This window comes from Mirounga leonina, unplaced genomic scaffold (genome assembly GCF_011800145.1).
Source record: "Mirounga leonina isolate KUSES-001 unplaced genomic scaffold, KU_Mleo_1.0 Mir_101529, whole genome shotgun sequence".
Taxonomy (NCBI): domain Eukaryota; kingdom Metazoa; phylum Chordata; class Mammalia; order Carnivora; family Phocidae; genus Mirounga; species Mirounga leonina.
Genome location: NW_023270143.1, coordinates 271,003 through 294,098, shown reverse-complemented (window position 1 = coordinate 294,098; position 23,096 = coordinate 271,003). Strand labels below are relative to the sequence as shown.

Here is a 23,096-nt window from a genome sequence, read left to right as displayed (position 1 = left end):
GAAGGATGGGTACAATACAATAAGATAGTTTGAGAGCGAGGCCATTCATGTAACTTGTAATACAATATATTGTTATAATTGTTTTTTTTTTTTTTTAACTTTTTTTTTTTTTAAAGATTTTATTTATTTATTTGAGACAGAGAGAATGAGAAAGAGAGAGCACATGAGAGGGGGGAGGGTCAGAGGCAGAAGCAGGCTCCCTGCCGAGCAGGGAGCCGGATGCGGGACTCGATCCAGGGACTCCAGGATCATGACCTGAGCCGAAGGAGTCGCTTAACCAACTGAGCCACCCAGGCGCCCTGTTATAATTGTTCTATTGTATTATTGCTGTTAATCTTTTACGGTAACTACTTTGTAAATTAAGCTTTATTGTAGATATGTATGTATAGGAAAAAACACAGTATGTAGGGTTTGGCACTGTCTATGGTTTTAGACATCCACTGGGGATCTTAGAATGTACCCCTGTGGATAAGCGGGACTACTATATAAGATGCCCCTCCCTCAGTTTTTATTTTTCTTTGCAGAATTTTTTGTTTTTGAAGAAATTGGCTCATTTCTCCTGAAGGATTTTCTACATTCTGTACTTTGTTGATTGTATCCTATGATTTTTTTTAAAGATTATATATTTAAGAGAGTGTGCATGCTCTTGAGCAGGGGGAGGGACAGATGGGGAGGGAGAGGGACAGGCAGACTCAGTGCTGAGTGCAGAACCTGATGTGGGGCTCGACCCCATGACCCTGAGACTGTGACCTGAGCTGAAACCAAGAGTCAGATGCTCAACCAACTGAGCCACCCAGGAGCCCCTGTATCCTATGATTTGTCTTGATGTTCCCCCAGAACAAAGCACAAAAATAGTTCTGGTGTCCCCTGTAGTTCCTATAAGTGGGTAGTTAGATCAGTGCTGTTAGAGATATAATATGACCTACATGTCATATTTTAAAAAGTAAAATTAATTTTGATGCTGTATTTTTGCTTAACCCAGTATATCCAAAAATTATTTCAGTGTGTAAACACATAAAAATTATTGATGGGATATTTGACCGTCTCTTTGTACTAAGTCTTGAAAATACAGTATCTATTTATGCTTCTGGCACATCTCAATTTGGATGCTATATTTTCCTCAGATATATTTGATCTGTATTTAGCTATCTTAAACTTTACAATAGAAAAAAAGAACCACATACCCATTTTTGTTCCAGATACACTTAAAAGTTTTCTAGTAACTAAGTTGAGTATCAGTTTTTAAATGAGTCAACAGTCATTAAAATCAGTAGTCACATGTGGGCTTATGGCTACTGTATTGGACAGCTCAGATCTAGAGGTTTGATTAGATTGAAGTTTGGGAGTTTGTTTTGGTCAAGAATACTTCATAAGTGACATTGTTAACGTCTATCAGGAGGTTGGTAGTGTCTGGTTGTGGTTCTTTTTGTGTGATTTGCAGCTGTGGTGGTTATTGCCTAGATTGATTAATTTGTCTGTGGTTGCAAAATGGTGATCTTCTTACCCTATCATTTCTTTATTAACTGGAATACTGTAAAGAGAGATTTCCTCTTATCAGTCATTTGGTTACCCTGAGGTGCAGTTTATGTAGGAAAGGTGGATATATATGCACTTGATTCTTTTTTTTACTAGTTTATAAAATAATGAGCCAGTTTTCTGACATTCTCAAGATTTGTTCACTGAGTTGTTTTCGTATCATTTTGAACTTATGAATTTAAACACATGAGATATGTTGCACTCTGTTGTGGTGGTTATTCTTGTTGATCAAGCTGTTGCATCTTTGGCCAGTGGGAACCCATTCAGGTTGGCTTCTGAATCATTTTGATACAACTCTACAGTCTTTTATGTCTTCCCTGCTTGGTATGTCCAGTCTCATCCTTTACATTTCCCCAAATCTGGCATTAGCCATTTCTCCCTGAGGAGCACTGACTTCTTGTAGTGGGAAGTGCTGTTTAACAACTACCATCTGAACACCGGAGTGCTCGTGACTGCTGGGTTGCTCAGTGCTTCTAGAATATTTCAGTATACTGGGCTACAAGATGCATTTTTTATTTTGAAGGAAAAATGTATCGTGAGTTCATATTGATAGTTCAATTGAAATTGTAATTTTCCCAGTTTAACGTCATTGATTTTATGTTTGAGTCTCCCCCATTATTCTTGCTGAAAATCTTGGTTCCTAGCAACACTAACATAATAACATATTTACTTTATCCTATTCTGTATATAATAGTTTGAAAATCACAATGAGGTATTATTAGTAACAACTTGATTATTGAAGATTTCCTTGAGGTCCTTTTTGCCGTTAAGCTAATAGCTTATTGGGCATGTACGGCCATGTTCCTATATTTTAAAGTAATTTGAAAGAATTCTCTGAATGTTGGGCACCTGGGTGGCTCAGTCGTTAAGCGTCTGCCTTCAGCTCAGGTCATGATCCCAGGGTCCTGGGATCGAGCCCCGCATCGGGCTCCCTGCTCTGCGGGAAGCCTGCTTCTCCCTCTCCCATTCCCTCTGCTTGTGTTCCCTCTCTCGCTGTGTCTCTCTCTGTCAAATAAATAAATAAAATCTTTAAAAAAAAAAAATTCTCTAAATGTTTAACCAGCTTAATATATTGTCATGTTTCTTTATTTAGTTTTCCATTTTAAGGGGGTTGCTCATTTTTGCATTTTAAAGATTTATTTTTTCCAACTTTATTTTGAACATTTTCAAACCTACAGAAAAATTGGAAGTACAGTACAGTGAACACCATATACCTTTCACTGTAGAATATTTTTCTACAATGATTATTTTTCCAGTTTTTTTCTCTCTCCCTCTCTTGATTCCCTACCTCCACACTACACATTTTTTGTTTTTGCTGAACCATTTGAAGGAAGTTACAGACTTCAACTCTAAATACTTCAGCATGCTAAGAACAAGGGATTCTGTTCCATAACTGCAATTCCATATTACACCTAAGAAAATTAATAATAATTTCATATCTAATATCTCCCATATTCACATTTCCTTAGTTGTTCCAAAAGTGTTTTTTATAATTGTTTGTTTTAAACTGATCCAATCAAGGTTTATGTATTGCTTTTGGGTGTTCTATCTTTTTAGTTTCTTTTAATGTGGAGCAGTCCCCTCACCTTTTTTCATGACACTGATCTTTTGAAGAGTCTATGTGTTGTCTTGAATGGATATGTTTGTTTCCTATCATTATTGCTTAATTTGTTCCACTTACCCTTGTGTTTCCTATAAATTGGAAGTTTGATCTAGTCTGGAGGCTTGATGGATTTGGGTTAAGTAATTTTTTGGCCAGAACATTTCACTGGTGATGCTGTGTACTCTATATTGCATCATGCCAGGAGGTATGTAATGTGAGGATGTGAGGATTCATGATGTTAAGTTTGATCCTCTGTTAAGGTATCAATTGCCAGATTTCTTACCTTTGTAAGTAGTAAGTAATCTTTAGGGGGATTCTTTGGTATCTTGTGACTATCTTGTTCCCAACAGTTTTTTGGCCCTGTGGTTTTCACATTTTGATTTAATTTTTTTTGGTAATTCTGTAAAATCTTCATATGGTTCTAAAACCAAAAGTATACTACAGGGTACATGAAGAGAAGTTTCACTTTCTTTCTTGTCCCCTTCGCCTCCGTTCCTCTGTGTGTAATCATTTTAATTAGTTTTTGGATTATTCTTTTTTGGTTGTATGTTAAAAATACGAATATATTTGTATGTAAATATACTCATATTCCTTCTCTTAGATAAAAAATTGGCATTCTATTGTGTACCTTGCATATTTCACTTAAAACCTATCCAAGAGACCACTTCATAACAGTATATAGAGATTTGTAGAAGGGCTTTTCTAAAATATATATACATTTATGTATACATTTGTGTGTATTCATGTCCTTCCTGTGCTTGAAGTCATTCAGTGGTACCTCACCTCCCTTGGGATAAAGTCCAAACGTCTTATAAGACTTAAAAGGCCCTTTATCATTGGGCTTCTGCACGTCTCCAGCCTTGCCTCTTCCCCGCTCAGCGCGCACACACACACACAGTTGCTATTATTGCCATACTGAATTGCCCTTTTTTTTTTGGCTTTTGAAATTTATTAAAATTGATTACTTTTTTGTTTTGTTTTAAGATTTTATTTGTTTGACACAGAGAGACACAGTGAGAGAGGGAACACAAGCAGGGGGAGCGGGAGAGGGAGAAGCAGGCTTCCCGTGGAGCAGGGAGCCCGATGTGGAGCTTGATCCCAGGACCCTGGGATCATGACCTGAGCTGAAGGCAGACACTTAACGACCGAGCCACCCAGTCGCCCCAAAATTGGTTACTTTTTTGAATTGCTTTGATTTCCTTGAATGAACCATGAGCAGATCCTTGATTTTGCATGTGATGCTCCTGTCTGCATAGACTGTTCCTTCTCCCTGTCCTCACTATTCATCCTGTGGGCCTGAGCTTAAACATATTCCTGGAGGCCTTCCCTAGCCCGAGTCTGAGTTAGGTGCCCTTCTTATGTGCTGACCCAACACCATCTGTTTATCATTGTTTTGTTGTTCACTGTACAGTGTTCTGACTGTTTACATATATGCCTTCCTCTGTTAGTCCATGAGCTCTGTAAGCACAGGAACCATGGCTCACAGGATATGAGGGCCCCAGTGGCTGGCATTTGGAAAGCATTCAGTAAATATTTATTGACTAAAAGTGGCAGAAAGGCACAAGCCCAGACATGCATTGCAATATTCATAAGACCTAAAACCAAACTCAAATGGAATTTGCTCAGATGTGGTGATCTGAGAAGAAAACGTGAGTTGCCTTATTCATTGTGGAGCTGTAGGTGGAGTCCAGACCAGCCTGTGTGGGAGCCTCTAGGTCACCCTGGGATGGTGCTGGCTCATGGCCTGGGCTGAGAGCCAGAGAGGGGCACCACCAGCTGCTCCTCCTGAGAGACAGAGAGGTTGACAGGGCCTGGGGGAAGGGCTAGAGATGAGAAAGTGGCATCAGCCTGTAATTTCCAGGGATGGTGGGAATGGTTACTGTAGGTAGGACCTGGTAGAAGGAGCCGAGCTAGGGAAGAAGAACCTGCCTTTGGCATGGGAGCAAGTCCTCAGGCCCTGCTTGGTGGAGCATCTCTTGTGGGGGCCTGAGCTCAGGGACCTGGCCCTTCCTGATGTCATTGGGCCTGGGTTTTACAGGATGCCCAGGCTGAGGAGGAGATCAAACAGGAGATGAATACACTGCAGCAGAAGCTGAATGAGCAGCAAAGTGTGCTCCAGCGTATTGCTGCGCCTAACATGAAAGCCATGGAGAAGCTGGAGAGTGTCCGAGACAAGTTCCAGGAGACCTCAGATGGTAAGATTTTTCCCTTTTAGTTTTACTGTCTAAGGGGAAGACAGAAGGCTGGAGTTATGGCAAGGGCCTGTTACACATCACAGCCTCTCCCATTTTTATGTGCTTTCTGGAAACTCCCAAGAGCCCTAAACAGTAGGGGTTAGTTATCACACCTGTTTTAGGGAGTAGAAAAACCTCTCTGAAGTTCAGAGAGGGTGAATGGCCTACCCAAGGTCTCACAGCTGGTTGCTGGTTGAGCCCAGGGTACAATTCAGGTTTGTGTGGCTGCAAGCCCACGTTTCTTCCTTTGTGCTACGTGGCTGGCCCGATGGTTACAAGTGGTTGTGGGGCCATTTTCCTGCGGCCCTCCCCAGACATTCCTCTCCCTTTGGGATGTCCCTGCTCTGTGGATTGTCATTTACAGGTCATTCTTGCCAGGGCGTGGTCCTCTGCCTTGGCAGAGCCTGGGCACTGAGGGGTCACCTGTCTTTCCCTCATGGCAGAGTTTGAGGCAGCCCGAAAGCGAGCCAAGAAAGCCAAGCAGGCATTCGAACAGATCAAGAAGGAGCGCTTTGACCGCTTCAATGCTTGTTTTGAATCTGTGGCCACCAACATCGATGAGATCTACAAGGCCCTATCCCGCAACAGCAGTGCCCAGGTAGGCTGGAGTCCCTTACGCAGCTAGCCCCCACCATCACGTTGCCGTTCCCTTTAGGCTTCCTGTCCCTGTCCTCATCTAGACCCAAACCCAGGTTCTGACCCATCTGCCTTCTCCCTAGGCATTCCTGGGCCCCGAGAACCCTGAGGAGCCCTACCTGGATGGCATCAATTACAACTGTGTGGCTCCTGGCAAACGCTTCCGGCCTATGGACAACTTGTCAGGGGGGGAGAAAACAGTGGCGGCTCTGGCCTTGCTCTTTGCCATCCACAGGTAAGGCTGCTCCTCCCAGAGCAGTTGACGGAGAGACTGAACTGAGGCCACCAGAGGCTCTGGGGCCCAAGGACATGCAGAGATCTGCAGAGGTGAAGATGTTCTGGTGGAATCTGGATTGCGTCCCTGTTTCCCTACCTACTACAGCACATCTGGCCTTGGTTTCCTGGACCTGTCTTTCCCATCCACCCTCATCCACTCAGCATGCCCTCACTGGCCCCTGCATGTATTCAGTCCCACCACCAGGCTTTTGCTTACATGGTTGCTGGCTAATTAGCCCTTTCTGTGCAAGTCTAGCTGGACCATCACCACGCCTTCACATCTCATTTTCCTCCTCCTGTTCCTCTAGGAAGCCTGCTTTGACCAGCTGTGGCATACCCTGACCTCCCCCTCCTGAATGCCAGTAGTACTGGAATCTGACCCCCACAACCTAATACTTGATTGTACAGCGTCATTCAGCAAGCATTTCTTGAGGGCTGCTCTGTACCAGACTCTGTTGGGGGATTAGGGACACAGATGTGTCAGACATGGTCTCTGTCCTTGAGGAGCTCATGGTCTAGTGAAAGCCAGATGTGTAAACAGTGAGCTAAGTGTTGTAACCGGGTGAGTGTGTGTGCTGTGGATGCACAGAGGAGGGACACCAACCCAATGCGGGGGAGGGAGTGGGTGGCCAGGAAAGGCTTTCGAGGGCAGGTAACATTTGAGCAGGAAATGAAAAAGATGAGTAGAAGTTAGCCGAGACACCAGGAGGCGTTCTAGGCAGTGGGTGCCGCATGTGCCGAGAGGCAGGGAGCCACAGCAACATGGCGCAGGTGGGTGGGGTAGACCTCCAGGTAGCTTGGACAGTGTGGTCAGAGCCTAGGACAGCTTTATCTCCCCAGCCGGTCTGGAAGCTCTGGAGAGAACCATGTCTTCTCCTGGTTCTGTAGGATCCTGGAGCACAAGGTTGGATGCACAGGAGGGTTCAGTTGGTAAACTGGCCTTCTGGGGCTCAGGCAACATTAAGACCTGGGTTTTTTAGTCTCTGAAGAAGTGGAGGGGGATGCTGGCCTGTGTGATGGGCCCTGGGGCTATCCTGCCCCACCCCTGCCCCCATCAGTGTCAGCTCACCTACTGGTTCCCTCCCAGCTACAAGCCAGCCCCCTTCTTCGTCCTGGATGAGATCGATGCTGCCCTGGATAACACCAACATTGGCAAGGTGGGTGCAAGGAAAGTGGGGCCCGGGAGGGAGGCCCCTAGGTTGGGGCTGGGTTTCAGGGAGCAACTCCTGAGTGTGCTCTAGCCGTTCCTGCTGCCTGCTCTCTGTGCCCGGGAGGCTGGGCCCAGGGTCATCCATCCACGCCGTGCTAGTCAGTGGCCTCTCAGCCTCTCTTCCCCCTACCCTCCACCCCTTACCCCATCCCTCTGCCTCTGGTTCTGACTGGAACACACAAGGGAGTGTTAGGGCTTCAGCCCTGCTAAGTGCCTGGCGGCCCCTCCCACAGGTGGCAAATTACATCAAGGAGCAGTCGACTTGCAACTTCCAGGCCATCGTCATCTCTCTCAAGGAGGAGTTCTACACCAAGGCTGAGAGCCTCATTGGAGTCTACCCCGAGGTAGGGCGGGCCTGGCTCAGGAGCCAGCCCCACTCTCCCTGCCTGACTCCCCAGGGCAGGAAGGGAAGGCTGCAGTGGAGGGCCACGGGGGCGGGGGAGCATAGGGACTCAGGTCCTGAACAGCCATCTGGGCTTGTTGGAGCCCTGCCCTAGAGGCTTAGCCTGCCCAGCTGGGCAGGGCTATTGCGTCTGGGGACAGGTGGAAAGGCCAGGCAGAAGAGCCAGACAGCAGAGAAAAGGAGGAGAATGCAGAGGTAGGCAGGGAGAGAAGGCACATGGGACCGAGCACATCCTCTCACACCCAGAGAGAATCATTGCCTGGGCTTTGGGCAGGTATGTAGGGAGGAGGGTTTGAGGCCCCCAGTCCTGGGGCGCTAGACCCCCCCCCTTAATTCTCTCCTTACAATTTCATTTTTCTTTTTCTCCCTCCTCCTTCAGCAAGGGGACTGTGTGATCAGCAAAGTCCTGACCTTCGACCTCACCAAGTACCCAGATGCCAACCCCAACCCCAATGAGCAGTAGCAGTAGTTCTGCCCTCCTGCCCTGTCTGGATCCCTAAGCTGCCCCTCTCCCAATCTCTGGATATTTGGCTCCCAACCTTCCCCTATCTCCCGTCCCTGTTTGGTATAGTCATGGGATTTAGGCACTGCTGTCAAGCATGAAGAGGAACAGAGGTGATGTTAGGTCTGGAGCAAAAATCCCTGATCTTCAGGGAGCATCCTGGCCTTTGGAAGGAGGTGCTGAGCTGAACTGAGCTGAACAGGGCCATCTGTCCATTCCTTACCTTCCTCTCTCCTAGACCTCCCTCCCTCCCATCACCCATAATCACGGGTCCCTTGGGCCCCTTGCATCCTGCTTGTGTGTGGGTGTGTATGTGTGTATATATGTGTCCGCGTGTGTGCATATGGGCGTGCTTGCAAAATAATAAAGATATTGGAGACCCATTTTAGAAGGAGCCTAGGCTGAATTTGATTCCAAGAGAGCTTAGTATGACAGCACCCCAGAGCTGGGCAAAGGTATTCAGGACCTCATAGGAATCAGTCACGTGAAGTTGCCCTCATTCACTCATTTGTGTTCTCATTCATTTGTGTATTCGTCAGACATATATTGAGCACCTTCTGTTTGTCAGGCTCTATTCTAGAAATACAGAGCTAGATCAGATATGATCTCTACCTTCCTACCGAGGAGATGCAGTGGGTTCATGGTTTCCCATGGTCAGCTGAATCATATGTATAGGTACTTTGAATTTGAGAAGAAGATGATCACCTCCAGGCTTCCTGGAGAAGGTCACATTTGAGCTGAACCTTGACAAATTGGTAGGATTTGGTTGGGCACTAGGAGCAGAGCCTGGGCTCTGGGGACAGACATTTGTGGGTTCTAGTCCTTTTTTTAAAATCACTTACTAGTTTGATGTTGGGCAAGTCATTTGACCTTTCTGTGCCTCAGTTTCCTCATCTGTAAAATGGGGCTAACAATATTACCTACCTCATAGGATTTAATGATGTCAAGCTCCTCACTGGGGGCCTTATCCCTGCTTGGAGCCCACTAGGTGCCGACCCCTCAGAATATAAGCCTTCTCATACCTAGACCCCTGAGGGCGCTGATCCCAGTTGTTGGGGAAAGAAGGAACCTCCAAATCTGGGAGATGCTAAATGCCTTGGTTACTGAGAAAGTTCCAGGGCACCAATGGGGTTTACCCGGTAAGGGAAGGGCCTAAGGAAGCCTATAGCTTCAATCGTGTATGGTAACCAGGTGCCTGGGCCCCAACCCAGGACATGAGGAAGTTGGGGAGAGGTAGCCTGGGCCACATCCCAGCCGAATGTGTGTGAAGTTCCCTCTGGGAACTAACCCGTGTCAGCTGCAGGGACCGTGCAGAGGCAGCAGAGCCTGCTGCCATGAGGTCAGCCTTTGCTCATTCACGTACACTGTCAGACCATCACCTTGTCCTGATTGTATACTGCATTCTTGTTTCTTCAAAGTTAAATCTGTTCTAATTACTCAAGTGACGCATGAATCTGTTCTCTAAGACGTTAGATTTATAAGTAGAGCTAGCCTTGTTTGACTACCATTGCCCGTCCCCCTCTAAACTGCTGTTATGTTTGTTGTACATCCATCTAGACTGTTTTAAGACTTTGACATATATGAGCTCATTGAAAATATTATTGTGTATTTAATACAAATGGTATGTTGAGTCGTTCTGCAATTTGCTTTCTTCGTTTAACAGTGTTTTTGAGATCTGTGCATGTTGTTTTTGCTAAATGTAGATTCAATTCATCCTTGTAATTGCCGTATGGAGTGCCATCATATGACTCGTATCACATCGTACCCGTTTCTTTTGTGATAGCTAGTTACGACTGTTTTCTCTTTTTGCTATTACAAAATACGACACAGGAACATTTGTGTGTGTGTATGTGCGCGCGCGCGCACGTGTGTGTGCGCGTGCGTGTGTATATGAGCTTATCTAGGGTTGCTTCCTAGAAGTTGAATTGCAGAGTCATAGACTATTTATATTTTTGTTTTAAATAGATACTTCCAAATTGCCCTCCTGTACTATTTACTCGATATTTTTCTTGAGGTTGTCTTAGGTGTAACATTGTTATCTACTTCAGTTTCATCCTAAGTAGTGATATCCGTGAAACCACGGGTTTGATGTGCTAATTATGTATTTTTCTAATACATATTAAAAGGCATAACTCAAAATAAATTTGTCTGTGTTCAACCAAAGAAGTCACATACCACCAGTGGTACATGTGCTGAAGTTTGGGAAATGCTGGCATATCTGAAAGCACAATTTGGGAGTCGCCCTGGTTCAAATCCTAGCTGTAGAAACTTGAGCTCATTACTTCACCTCCCTGAATCTCAGTTTCCTCACGTAGAAAAGGACTTAATACGTGCCCTACTTAGCAGCAATGTAGGGAAGATGAAGTGTGCTGGAAGCAGTTTGGCTGGCACCTAGATCATCACAGGCCTTTCAGGGTAGCAATTGCTATTCTCCCCACTTTACAGATGAGGAAACTGAGGTCCAGGAAGGTTAAGTGACCCAGCTACCAGGTAACAGTAAGGATTTGAACCCAGGCCCCCCCCCCCCCCGATTCAGTCTTGTGCTTTCTCCACTACAAGGGTGGTTATCAACCTTGGCTGTGCACCAGAATCACTTGTGAAGATTTTTCTTTTTCCTTTTTAAAAATCAAAGCAATATATACACTGGTTAGGAAGTAAAATAGTACAGAAGGGCTTATAATGCAAAGCAGCTGTTCCCTGCTGCACCCCCACATCCAAAGGGTGTGGAGCTCCTTGCTCTGGTCCCGCCCCTGGAAATCTAATTCAGTAGGTGTGGATAATAATCTGGATAACTAATTCTTACCTCACAGGGTGGAAAGGATTAGATGAGATGCCTTGGACTAAAGCCCTGGCCCACAGGGACGCAAGTGCTGCAGAGGACTTAGGTCCTGGGGCTCAGAGAGGTGAGAGGCTTTGTCCTAGATCCCAGTGGTTCATTGGCAGAACCTAAACTTCAACCAGGAGGGATCTCTGTGCTTGCCCAGTGCTTTCCCACTGTGCCACACTGCCTTCTATCAGCACAAAGGAACCACGTGCTCAGTGAAGGCTGTGCTCAGGTGAGAGCTGACGCCATAGTGTGTTTCCAGGAGCAAGCTGGATCCAAATAGAATCCCTAGGGCTTGTTGGAGGATACTAGGTTGACTCCCTTATACCCTGGACCCAGGAGCCTTGGTCTAGGGAGTTGAAGAGTGCTCCATGACCATGTTTACCTTTAACTGGGCACTTCATTCTGGGAATCAGTGTTGCCCACCAGGGACACAAACATGAGTCAAATCTTTACCCTGCCTTTGAGGAGCTCACTAGTTAGGGGAGGCAATTCATAGAACAGCCATTAACCATGCAGTCTGATGCCCTCTGACAGGAACATGGAAGAGGAAGGGCCTGTAGCTTATGTAGAGGTTCAGGGAAGGCATCCTCTAGTCTAGGAGGTGACACCTGAGCTGAGTCTTGAGAGACTGGTAGGAATTACCCAGTTGAAGTGGAAGGAATTTCCAGGTAGTGGGGACAGTATGCACAAAGACCTGAAGGCAAGAAACAGCAAAACATTTCAGAAGTACCAAAACAAGGTTTGACAGTTCAGATTTATCTCATGAGACATTGTGGTTCCCAAACAGGCTGTGCACCAGAACCACGTGTAGCATCCCAGGCCCCAGCCTCTAAAAATTTGGTTTTTGTAACTGGGGTGAGGCCTCAGGATCTTGAGTGCTTAGAAAAATGAGCACATGACTGTAGGGTACAGCCAGGTTTGGGAACTGTGGGAGCCATGGGATGGTTTTAAGCAGGGGAGACACTAGGTCAGATGCAAATTTAATAAACCTCTTTCTGGTCAGGCACTGGAAATGGATTAGGTTAAATGTGCATACTGTATGCTCCCATGCCTGTAGTTTCCCTGTTGGCTCAATTTCTCACACTGTGTGTTTGCTTGTTTTGTCTCTGAGTAAGCTGAAAGCACCACAGGGATGGGCCTGGGGTTATCTTGCTACTGGCATATCCCCAGCAAAAAGCACAGTGCCTGACCCCAAACAGGCACCCAATAAATAGTTTTTGAGTGAATGAATGCGTGAATGAATGCATTTGTGACGGAGAATGGAGACAGGGAGATCAGCTAGGAAGCTGTTGAAAAGCCCAGGAGGCCTACCCAAGGGCAAGGGCAGTGGAATGGATTGGAGGCAATAAAAGTGTGAGCCAGACTTGGTGACTGAGGATTACTGGATGTGGAGGGTGACTGAGAGGATAGAATGAGTGCCCATTAGTAGCCCAGGTTCCTACCCTATCCCAGTCATTCTCTTTCTTCATCCAAGTCAGAATCTCCTTCCAGCCTCAGCCACTGGAATTCCTCCCTCAAGTTAGTTAAACGTTCTGTGTGCTGTGTGGTCCCCACCCTCCCCTCCCTTCCTCCCAGCCATTGATTCATTCTTCCAGTTCAATAAATCTTGGCTAAGCACCTCCTGTGTGCAGTGAGGCTCTTCCAAGCCAGGACTCTGACTCCCTCTTTCCTACCTCAAGAGATATTTTTGAGGGCTTCCCCAGGTAAGACTCCCATCCCTTAGACAGTAACCTAAAGTGAGATGCCCAGATGTCAGACCTGTAAGGGAACTTACAGACTTTGTCCAACCCCCTCCTGAGGCCCTGGGAGGGGGAGGAACTTGCCCAAGGTCCCATTACTAGAAAGTGTCAGAGCCAGAACTGGAACCTGAGTTCCCTTTCCCCATCACCACTAGAGCCTTGATCTCTCCCATCACAGATCAGGACAGGCAGAAGTGGCCAGGGAGAAGGTGGGACTAAGGTTGGCCTTGAAGGTCAGTGTACTGGACAGGCCAAACAAGAAGCTTGCCAATTACACTGCCCCCTTCTGGAAACCCTCAGCAAACCTGCCATGCCCACAGACCCTTCTAAGGGGTTTCTTAAGCACGAGTTGCCATGCTCTGTACCATGTGACCTCACAATCCTGGCCACAAATGGTTTGGGATTGTATGTGACTCAAGGACAGCCAATCTCTAGGCTATAGCCTATTAGGTGGATGGATATAGGAAATCCACCTCATAGGGATGGCCTGTATCAAATGGCCTCCAGGGAGGCTAAATGTGAGGCATTCGGAAGTGAACAATTAATTAGCATTTAGCAAGACAGAAGTGGTGGTGGATGAGGGGTGCCAGAAGCTGAACAGCAAAAGCAAGGAGAAAGCTGCAGGGACCATGAAACATTTATATCATAAGAACACGGGGCCACAAGGTAGCAGAAGCCATGAAGCAGCAAGACAACAATGGGCCAAAAGGACACAGAAGCCATGAAGCAATAGGAGCCACAATGTAGCAGGAGCCACGAGGAACAGAAACCATGGGACAAAAACCCTGAATGTGAGATCCACGAAGCAGCAGAAGGCTTGAACAGACAAGATCCACGAGGCAGCAGAAGCAATGAGACTCTCAGAGCCACAAGGTAGCAAGGCAACAGGAATCGAAGAGGCTGCAGGAATGACAAAGCAAACAGAAGCTGCAACACAAGAGAAGCCCTGGATGAACTAGAACCGAAGACCCAGAAGCCAGGAAGCTGCAGGAGCCAGGAGGCCAAGAAGCCAGGAGGCCCCCGAAGGCCAAGTGCTAGCGAGGAGGGTAGCAGGAAAAAAGAAAGAAAGAAAGAAAGGTAGTCTGAGTAGCAGTAGGAGGAGTATAAATACAGCCAGAAAGAAGTTGAGTCACCATTTTGGGAAGCACTAGAGAAGGGAGCAACAGATGCCTGCAGCTGAGGGGGTGACAAGATAAGCCAGGCTCTAGAGCTGCTTTGGATCATGAACCATTTTTGAGTTTCTGTTCCTCCATGAGGCTGCCTGTGTAGCTGTTTTTGTCTTCCTTATTTCCCTATGAATGCTTCAATAAATCTCCATCACTAACCTGAGTGTGTCTGTTCTTGTAATCTAAAAGAAGTTAACACTGTGGTGTGCACTATAGATGGGTGGAAAGCAGGGCAGAAGGTCTTCCAGGTGGGTCTGAAACAAGACACAGGTGGGAATTCACTCATTCTTTCTCTCACATCCTCACTGGCACAGCACTTCTCATTCATTTACGTACTGGCTTCTTTTTCTCATTCATTCATCCACTCATCGTTCATTTGTTCACCTATTCGTGGAGAACTCACTCATTTTCACATATTAACTCCTGCACTCAGGCATTGATATAAGCATTCACTCATTAGTTGGCTCATTTGTTCTTTCTCGGATCCACTCAGTCATTTTTGCACCCGTTTGGTCCACAAGCACACATTGAGTTCCTGCATCATGTCAGGCCCTGTGCTAGGTTCTGGGGATGAGATACACTCCCCAAATTCTAGGAATTCACAGTTTAATTGGGGACGCAGATAAGTAAGCAGATAAGTGCACCAAAGGCAAGAGATTATACAGCAGAAGTCTAGATGAGGCAGGGTGAGACTACAGGACCATTCCTCTGTGGGGTGGGGAAGGATGGAGGGAGTACTCAGGTAAGCCTTTATAGGGAAGGGGAGCTTGAGCTGAATCTCGAAGGAAGAGTTGGTGTTTACCATGTAGAAAGGGGCTATAGAACGTTCCAAGCAGAGGAGCTGCCTAAGCAAAGTTCTGTGAAGAGTGTGGAAGTGCATGGATTTTGGGGGAAATGGGCATTGTCCCATGTGGTGGAAGAAGTGGCAGAAGCCAGGCAGTTGAGCTTAGCTTTGACCCTGTGGGCAATGGGAAGCTGTAGAAGGGTTTGAAGCAGGGAAGTGACGGAGTCAGATTGGTATTTTAGGAAGATCACTGGTAGCCGGTGTGAAAGATGGTTGCAGGCATGAGATACTGACCCAAGTAATATACTTGGAGAGCAAACATGTGTCATAATTTGAGCCACGAATGAAGACTTGAGAGTCCCTGAGGAGAGAGGAAAAAGTTCTACCAGGGGACCAAAGAAGACTTTTTGGAGGAGGAATTTGAGCTGAGCCTTGAAAAATAAATAGGGAGGATCCCAACTGATAGAGAGGAGGAGTAAGGGCTTTCCAGGCCTGGGAGATGAAAACAAGCCAGGAGGTGGGGGTAAATAAGGCGACTGCAGGCTAACAAAGCTTGCAATTTGACTGCAGAAGAGCTGCATGGAAGGGAGAGGCAGGAAGGGAGACTGCAAGTTTCCCGAAGTTTTTTCTATTCTGCTGCCATTAGGTCTGCAGGAACAAGGGAATTTGGAGGGAGGAAGTGGTGGGCAGGAGTGTCCTTTTTCTGTGTTTTTAAAAATTAAATACATGTTCATTTTAAAATAGAAGTAATATAGGCACATTATTTAGAAGACAAATCAATAAACTTGAATCAGTTACAAAAGGACATGAAAAATGAGTTCTACAGCCCCACTCCCACCCTACCACTTTTCGTTATTAGCAACCACTTTTAGTTATTTCTTCTGCTTGTGACCTCCATATCTAAATATTGTGTTATGTGAGCATTTGTCTTTTATCAATTTCAGACATTAATCCATTGGTGTCCTGCTATGACAAATGATTTAGATCACACCAAGTTCAACTCTTGTCTTCCCCACTTCTCATATAATTTAGTTTTTGTACTATTCTGAATTTAAATAACACCTTTATTTCACTTTCCATGACTTAGAGGCAATATTTCTTGACCAGAACTTTGTTAGATGAGAATGTCTTTTCTTTTTTGCCCCCTTCTCCACTGTCAACCTCCCCAACTTCTGTCATCTGGTCTTATATATTGTCAAAGTTGATAACATTGAATTCTGTAATCATGAGTAAGGTTTTTTCAGTATGCGTGTTGTCTGTAGTTTGATAGTTTGATTTGAAAAGTTGAAAAGCGGTAAGCAATTATTAATATGACTGTAAATATTGTTTACTGAAGAAGCCATTTAATGTACTTTTTATAATTTTTCCTTGTAGTTTTTCATTTTTTCCCTCGTTTCTAATTCTCTTTTTATCTTTCACTGTTTTACTTTATAATATGTTCCAGTTTTTTTCTTCTCAAAAATCTCTTATTACATTAAATATTCCATCAAGCCTACTTTTTTTTTCCCTCCAGGATACCTTCTTCCTGGAACCCTCTTATACTCTTTCTCAAATCTGAACTAGTTGCTCTCTAGGCCTGATGGATGGGCTGTCATTTCAGGACCTTCCTTCCTGCTTTCCTTGCTTAGATCCACTATTTGCTGGTTCCCAGGGTTTTTGTTTTGTTTGTTTATTTTTTTTCATTGTTTTGATGGAGCACATCCTCAAGTAACTTTCTCAGAAAAGTTCGTAGGAGTTAGACTTCCTGAGTCTTTGCATGTCTGAAAATAAATTTATTCCATCCTTATACTTGGCTATAAAGTTTGAGGTTCAACATCATTTCCTCACAGAACTTTGAAGGCATTGCTCCACTTATAGCATCAAATTTTGATGAGAAACAGTCTGATAACAGTCTGAGTCTCATGGCTTTATAGGTAACTTTCCCCACATCTTCCCCCCCCCCTTCCAGGATCTCAATGACACAAATATTAGATCTTTTGTTATAGTTTCACAGGTCCCTAAGGTTCTGTTCACTATTTTTTCCGGTCTATTTTCTCTTTGTTTTTCAGATTGGGTAATTTCTATTGTTCTATCTGCAAGTTCACTGATTCTTTACTCTGTTCTCCATTTTGATGTTAGCCCAATCCATTGAGGTTTTTGTTTTGGTTATTGTATTTTTCACTTCTAAAATTTCCATTTGATTCTTCTTTTTATCTTCTGTTTCTTTGCTGACAGTTTCTATTTTTTAATTTGCTTTAAGCATGTTGTTAATTGTACATTGAGGAATTTTTGTGATGGCTCTTAAAAACCCTTGTCAGATAATTTTTAACATATCAGTGTTGGAGTCTATTGAGTGTCTTTTCTTACTTCAAGTTGAGATGTTCTTGGTTCTTGGTTCTTGGTATGATGAGTAATTTTCTGTTGAAACCTGGGCATTCTGTTTCAGCTTGCTTTCTCAGACACTGTTCCAGCAGTGAAAGAGGGGACACTGCCTCATTACTGCCAGGCGGGCATGGAAGTCTAGGATTCCCCACTCAGTCTCTGTTGACAATCCAGAAGGAGGGTTTCCTCATTATTCTTCAGTGGGGAGATGGGAGTTGCCGCTCCCTACTCAACCTTCTCTGATACCACCCCAGCAGGAAGGGAGGGGTGACTTTTTAGAGCCAGCGAGGGTAGAAGTCTAAGCTCCCCGCCTGGCATTTGCTCGTGGGACCACAGTGATTTCTGTGGTGTTGGGCAGGAGTGGAGTTATCTAATTGCCACTTTCTCTAGCACCAAGTCTGGGGTGTGCAAGTCAAAAAGCAAACCGAGGGAACTCACCACCATGTCACTTCTCTGCGCCAAGGTCTCTAGCATGTTTGCCTTCTCTTCACTTCTCAGAGTCTTCTTAGGTTTATATACAATGCCCCAGGATTTTAGCTGTAGTTGGGGAGAGAAATAGGGAAAAGTACTTCACCCACCCACCTGCCCCCACTTTAAATAGTTATTTTTTTAAAAAATTATATTCTTGGTGTTCTGAAATTTTATAATTATGTGTTTAGGTTTGGGGATTTGTCATTCGTTGTGTTGGTCCCTGGTTAGGTTCCTTCATTCTGAAGTTCTTTAACTGTGGGGAATTCTCTTATTTGTTTAATACATTCCTCCCTTCCGATTTCTTTGTTCTCTCTGGGAACTCCTGGATTGATCTTTTGTAGTTTTTATCTGTTCTCTCCCTCAATCTCGTTTTCCCTCCCTCCCTTCCTAGTTCTCTCCCGCTCTTCCTTTTGGGAGAAGATTGAACTTTTATTTTTCAACTCTTCTATCTCCATTTCTTTTCATTTTGACAATCACATTTTAAAATTTCCAAATACCATTCATGTTCCTTTTCCTTTCTTACAGCATCCTGTTCTTGTTTAATGGATGCACTGGTATCTTGACTCTCTGGGTACAATAGAGGTATTTTTTATATATTTTTTCTTTTAAAAAAAAATATGTTTCCTTTGAGGTTCGTTTTACCCTGTTTGCTTATTTTGGTCTCTCTTAATTTGCGATCATTTCTCAAATGCCTGGTAATCCATGGTCGTATACTCATATTTAGGAATGTAGCAACAAATACCTGATTGGAAGCTCTGTGTATGGGGGACAGTGCTAGGTGACTGGTGGCTTCCCTTTAGGATGATTGGAGGAGAACTGACTGCTATGCTGCAGAGTCCCCAAATGCCAGAATGCAAAGATCTTTTCTCTGAGGTTGTTCAGTTTCCTTAGTTAAGAACCCTCCGGGTTTTGCCTAATGGGTAGACACTTGGCTGCTGTGAACTGTACACAAGGGGTGGGTTAATGGTTCGATATACAGCCTTCCAATTAATCTCCCTGTTTTCAGCCCAACATCTCACTCCCACTTTATATCATACCTGGCATTGTTAAGACCCAAGACACACCAGGCTTCTGCAAAGAAAGATCAACTCCTTCCTCGGTGGCATCATCTCCATGCATACTCCAGGCTATGGCTTCCTCCACCATGCTCCATCAGTTACCATTCCTCCATTACTTTCTATCTTCCAAAAATGTGTTGAAATCTCTCTTTTGCTGATGGACCTGCTCTCATTCTCTTCATCATTGTGTTTTTATACCTTTTTTTAAATTCCTTTACTATCATTTTAACAAGGTCTCAGGTGGGAGTGGAGATAAACACATGGTAAGTCTGCCATCTTGACCTGGAAATCTACTGGTCGATAACGGTTTGTTTTTAATTTTTCTGGTAATTATCTTAATATCTCTAAATAATATGCAGATTTTTCTGTTTATCAACTTATTTATCACTTTTAGACATTGTCTGTTGACTTCCTGCTATTTAAATCACCCAATGACCCTCCTCCTGTGCACCCAATATAGCTCTATTATTAATTATATATTCTCTATTCTTTACCTTTGTACCTTTAAATAATAGACTTATACTCCTTTCAGCCTCTCAACTTCTGTCATTTATACTTTTATATTAATAAGATTAATAACATTTACATTCTGGTCTGTAACCATAATTAAGTCATCCATACTTAGCCGACAGATCATTCTAAAAGTTTAAAGTCAATAAAGTGTTTATGTTATTATAATTATGTAAATGTTGTTCCCTGAAGCTCCAATTAGTGTACTAGGATTACATTTCTTTTCTTATGCATTTTTTTTCCTGGAGTTTCTAATTGCCTTTCTTTTTTCCTTGCATTGTCTGACTTTATCTCCTTCTTAAGTTGTTCCAAATTCTCAAGGAAAGTATAAAATCATTTGAATCCCCTTTTTTCCCAGATACCTTCCTCCTGGAGCCCTCCGTCTTCCTGCTCCAATTTGGACTGATTGCTCTGTAGGCCTGCAGCACAACTGTCATCCTGGGACGTCCCTTCATTACTCTTCTGGGCTGGACCCAATCTTTCCTGGACCCCATATCTTCCTCTTTCTTAGTTTACTCCTTTGTAGTGGACTTTGTGGTTGTTTTCCAGCATCCATTCCTCTCCTCCCCCATTGTATGACAACTATACAATTTGAGTGGGGTTGACCCCACTGCCAGCTCTAGGTATAGTCCTTTATTGGTATAAACCAATCTGAGTGTCACGCCCCCTTGCCACAGTGATGATTGGTTCAGGGATGATCCAGTCACACTGGAGTTTAGGACTTTTGTTCAGTTTTTGAGGGAAGAGGTGGCCTATCTTCCCTTGGATAAGACCAAAGAAGCATGTAGCAAAGAAGCATGCAGAAGGCCTACCTGAGGATGGAGCTGACAAATGGAGAAAGCAAAAGAACCACAGAGAAATGGAACCATATTCCTGATCATACCATGCCTGAAGTCTTCCCTGCCTACGAACTTCTCCCAGTTAAGTGAGCCAATAAATTACGTTTTTTATTTAAGCCGGCTTGAGTCGAGTTTTATATTGCTTGCACCTGAAAGCATTCTTACACTTTTTTGCTGTCTCCTTTTAGAGAGGGAATGAGTGTGTTTTGGGTTATATGAGGCACTAAGGTAGGTGGAAGCATTTTTGTAGAGTAACTTTGGGAAGAAGGGTGTATGTGGATGTTCGGCAACCAAAAGAGTGAACTCTAGTGGCTGCCTGGCATCTAAATCCTCATCCTGTTTGGGAGATTCCCCACTCCCGTGAGTCTTGGTGGGAGGCAGGGCTCCACTTCCTACTGTGGAAACTGAAGGAGGTCAGAAACTTCTTTTCCCTGCCCACCAGGCAACAAGGGCTGAATACTCTGTTCATGGCCTTGAATCTAGAGTCAACAGTACAAGGGAGACAGGAATATACAAAATTAACATATGGATGATAGATTAGTAGGAGAATATATTTGCAATGTGCAAAAGTGGCAAAAGATTAATAACTAGAAAAAGAAGATAGTAAACCTAATAGGAAAATGGGCGAATGATACAAAGAGTAACTAACAGGAGAATCTTGAATTTACACAAGGGGAAACTTGAATATATTAAGACATCTTTAACTCTGCTAATAATTAGAAAAATTAAAATTAGGGCGCCTGGGTGGCTCAGTTGGTTAAGTGACTGCCTTCGGCTCAGATCATGATCCTGGAGTTCCGGGATCGAGTCCCGCATCAGGCTCCCTGCTCGGCAGGGAGTCTGCTTCTCCCTCTGACCCTCCTCCCTCTCATGCTCTCTGTCTCTCATTCTCTCTGTCTCAAATAAATAAATAAAATCTTTAAAAAAAAATTAAAATAACAGAAATTGCTACAAGAATGACAACATGCAGAAAGTCAGGTATTATCAAATACTGGTGAAGATGTGAGGAAAATCGTGGGTGGGAGCGTGAACTGATACAGGTATTCCAGAGATTAATTTGGCAGTACTTCCTGAGGTTCAGTCTGTGTAGATCCTACAACATAGCAACCGCACTCCTGAATATATATTCCAGAGAAATATATTCCTGGGAAATTCTCACACAGGTCCTTAAGGAAATATAGTTGAGGTTGTTTGTTAGTCTAGTGTTGTTTGTGTTTAGTGAGGAATTGGGAGCAATCTAGGTGTCCATCACCAAGGGACCAGATAAGCAAACTGTGGTATATTTATAGGATGGGAAATATAAAACAATAAAAAGAAGTGAGCTAAATTTACTATAGCCATACAGATAGGTCTCCAAAGCCTAGCGTTGAGTGAAAAGGTAAAAACAGCATGAGATTTACAGCATAACGCCATTTACATAATTGTCACACAACCCTGTCTGTTTTCATGGGTATGCATATATCTAAGTAAACGTATGGAAGATGGCTTGGAAGTGTATAAACATGAAATACACTCGAGTAGCTCACTGAGGTGGGCAGTAGAATGGGAGTGGGGATGGGAACTGAAAGGGAAAAATAATAATACAATGAAATAAAGCAAAAGAGGGGCCTTGAAGGAACAGAGGAAAATAACGTGTCATGGATTGAAGAGCATGAGTAAGACAATGCCGAAGTTGACCACAAATAACTGGGTCCAGACAGGAGGGCTAGAGTTCAGCCGTAGTGGTGTGTGGTGGTAGGATGACGTCTGGGGGTTGCAGCAGTGGGGGTAGCAGGACCAGTGGCAGCATTCTAACGTGGCTGTTCACCCAGGGTGGCCTTAGCTGTGGCTTCCGTGTCTCCAGGCTTCTGTGAACTACATGATAACCTAGTAATAAGTCCCTTTTCTCCTTAAGTTAACTAGAGTCAGTATCTGTTACTGGCATCCAAGAATCCTGACTGAGACGTCATGCATTCGGTTGGAGAACATCCTCAAGTAACTTCTTGAGAAAGGTAAAATTTGGGGTCTTTGCATGTCTGAAAATGTAGCATTATTTTATCTTCATATGTGGATGATAGTTGGGCTTTAGAAGTCTATGTTCAAAATATTTTTTCTTCTGCATTTTGAAGGTACTGCATTTAGTGTGTAGTGCTGCTGATTAGAAGTTGTGTGCTAATATTATTCTCATTCCTTTCTTGGTGACCTGTTTTCCTCACCTCTGGAAGCGTACTGTGTTCTTCCATCATGTTTTTGAAATATCACAATGATGAGCACAGGAGTGTGTTTTTTTTCCCCCATCTGTTTTGCTGGGCACCTGGTGGTTGGGCTCTTCCAATCTGAAGACTCACATTCCTCTCCTCTGAGAAATCACATTTTTCTTTCTTTGTTAATTTTCTCTCCTTTATTTTCTCTGTTCTCTCATTCTGGACCTCTTAGTAGTTGGGTGTTGGATCTCTTGGATGATTGTCTTTGTCTTTTTATTTTTTCTCATATTTTCCATGTCTTTGTTTTTTTATTCTGTGGTCTGGGACATTTTCTTGAATGTATCTTCTATTGTACTTTTTTTTTTTTTTTTTTTTGGCAGTCATTTTAAATTTCTAAGCTCTCTTTCTTACTCTCCAAAGGTGCCTTTTTCATAGCATCCTTTTCTTTAATGGATGCAATATCTTCTGTGTATGTGCGCTTAATAGAGCTTTACTGGAGTCTTGGGGATTACATGATAATTACCAAGTCAGGGAGGAAAATTGTAAATGGATATCAAATATTACCTCTCCAAGAGAATGGCACCCATGCCCCTCTGAACGGGGCTGCATCCTGGCTGTCCGTCTTCTTAGCCCCCAGCACTGATACCATGTGTGAGCAAGATGATCATCCAACAATTGGATGGTTTTTGGCCATGTGCTCAGATCTCCAGCTCTCACCTTGTCATCAGAGAGAGGAGGGCATTGTTCTGTTCCCCACT

General features: G+C 44.1%; 1 protein-coding gene across 5 annotated transcripts in view; it reads left to right on the top strand.

Annotated features, from left to right (window-relative positions):
• SMC1A (structural maintenance of chromosomes 1A) overlaps positions 1-20,664 on the top strand; it is a 57,131-nt gene extending 36,467 nt beyond the window's left edge. For 3 of the 5 annotated variants that reach the window (XM_034986982.1, XM_034986901.1, XM_034986650.1), the window contains exons 20-25: positions 5,178-5,334; positions 5,817-5,971; positions 6,093-6,244; positions 7,373-7,442; positions 7,729-7,839; positions 8,278-16,201. In XM_034986982.1, the coding sequence (XP_034842873.1) occupies positions 5,178-5,334; positions 5,817-5,971; positions 6,093-6,244; positions 7,373-7,442; positions 7,729-7,839; positions 8,278-8,361 (729 nt within the window). In that variant the 3' untranslated portion in view covers positions 8,362-16,201. Of the gene's footprint in view, positions 1-5,177; positions 5,335-5,816; positions 5,972-6,092; positions 6,245-7,372; positions 7,443-7,728; positions 7,840-8,277; positions 16,202-19,674 lie in introns of those variants that run through there. The other 2 variants (XM_034986816.1, XM_034986737.1) reach the window with 2 other exon arrangements.
• Positions 20,665-23,096: the final 2,432 nt, after the last annotated feature.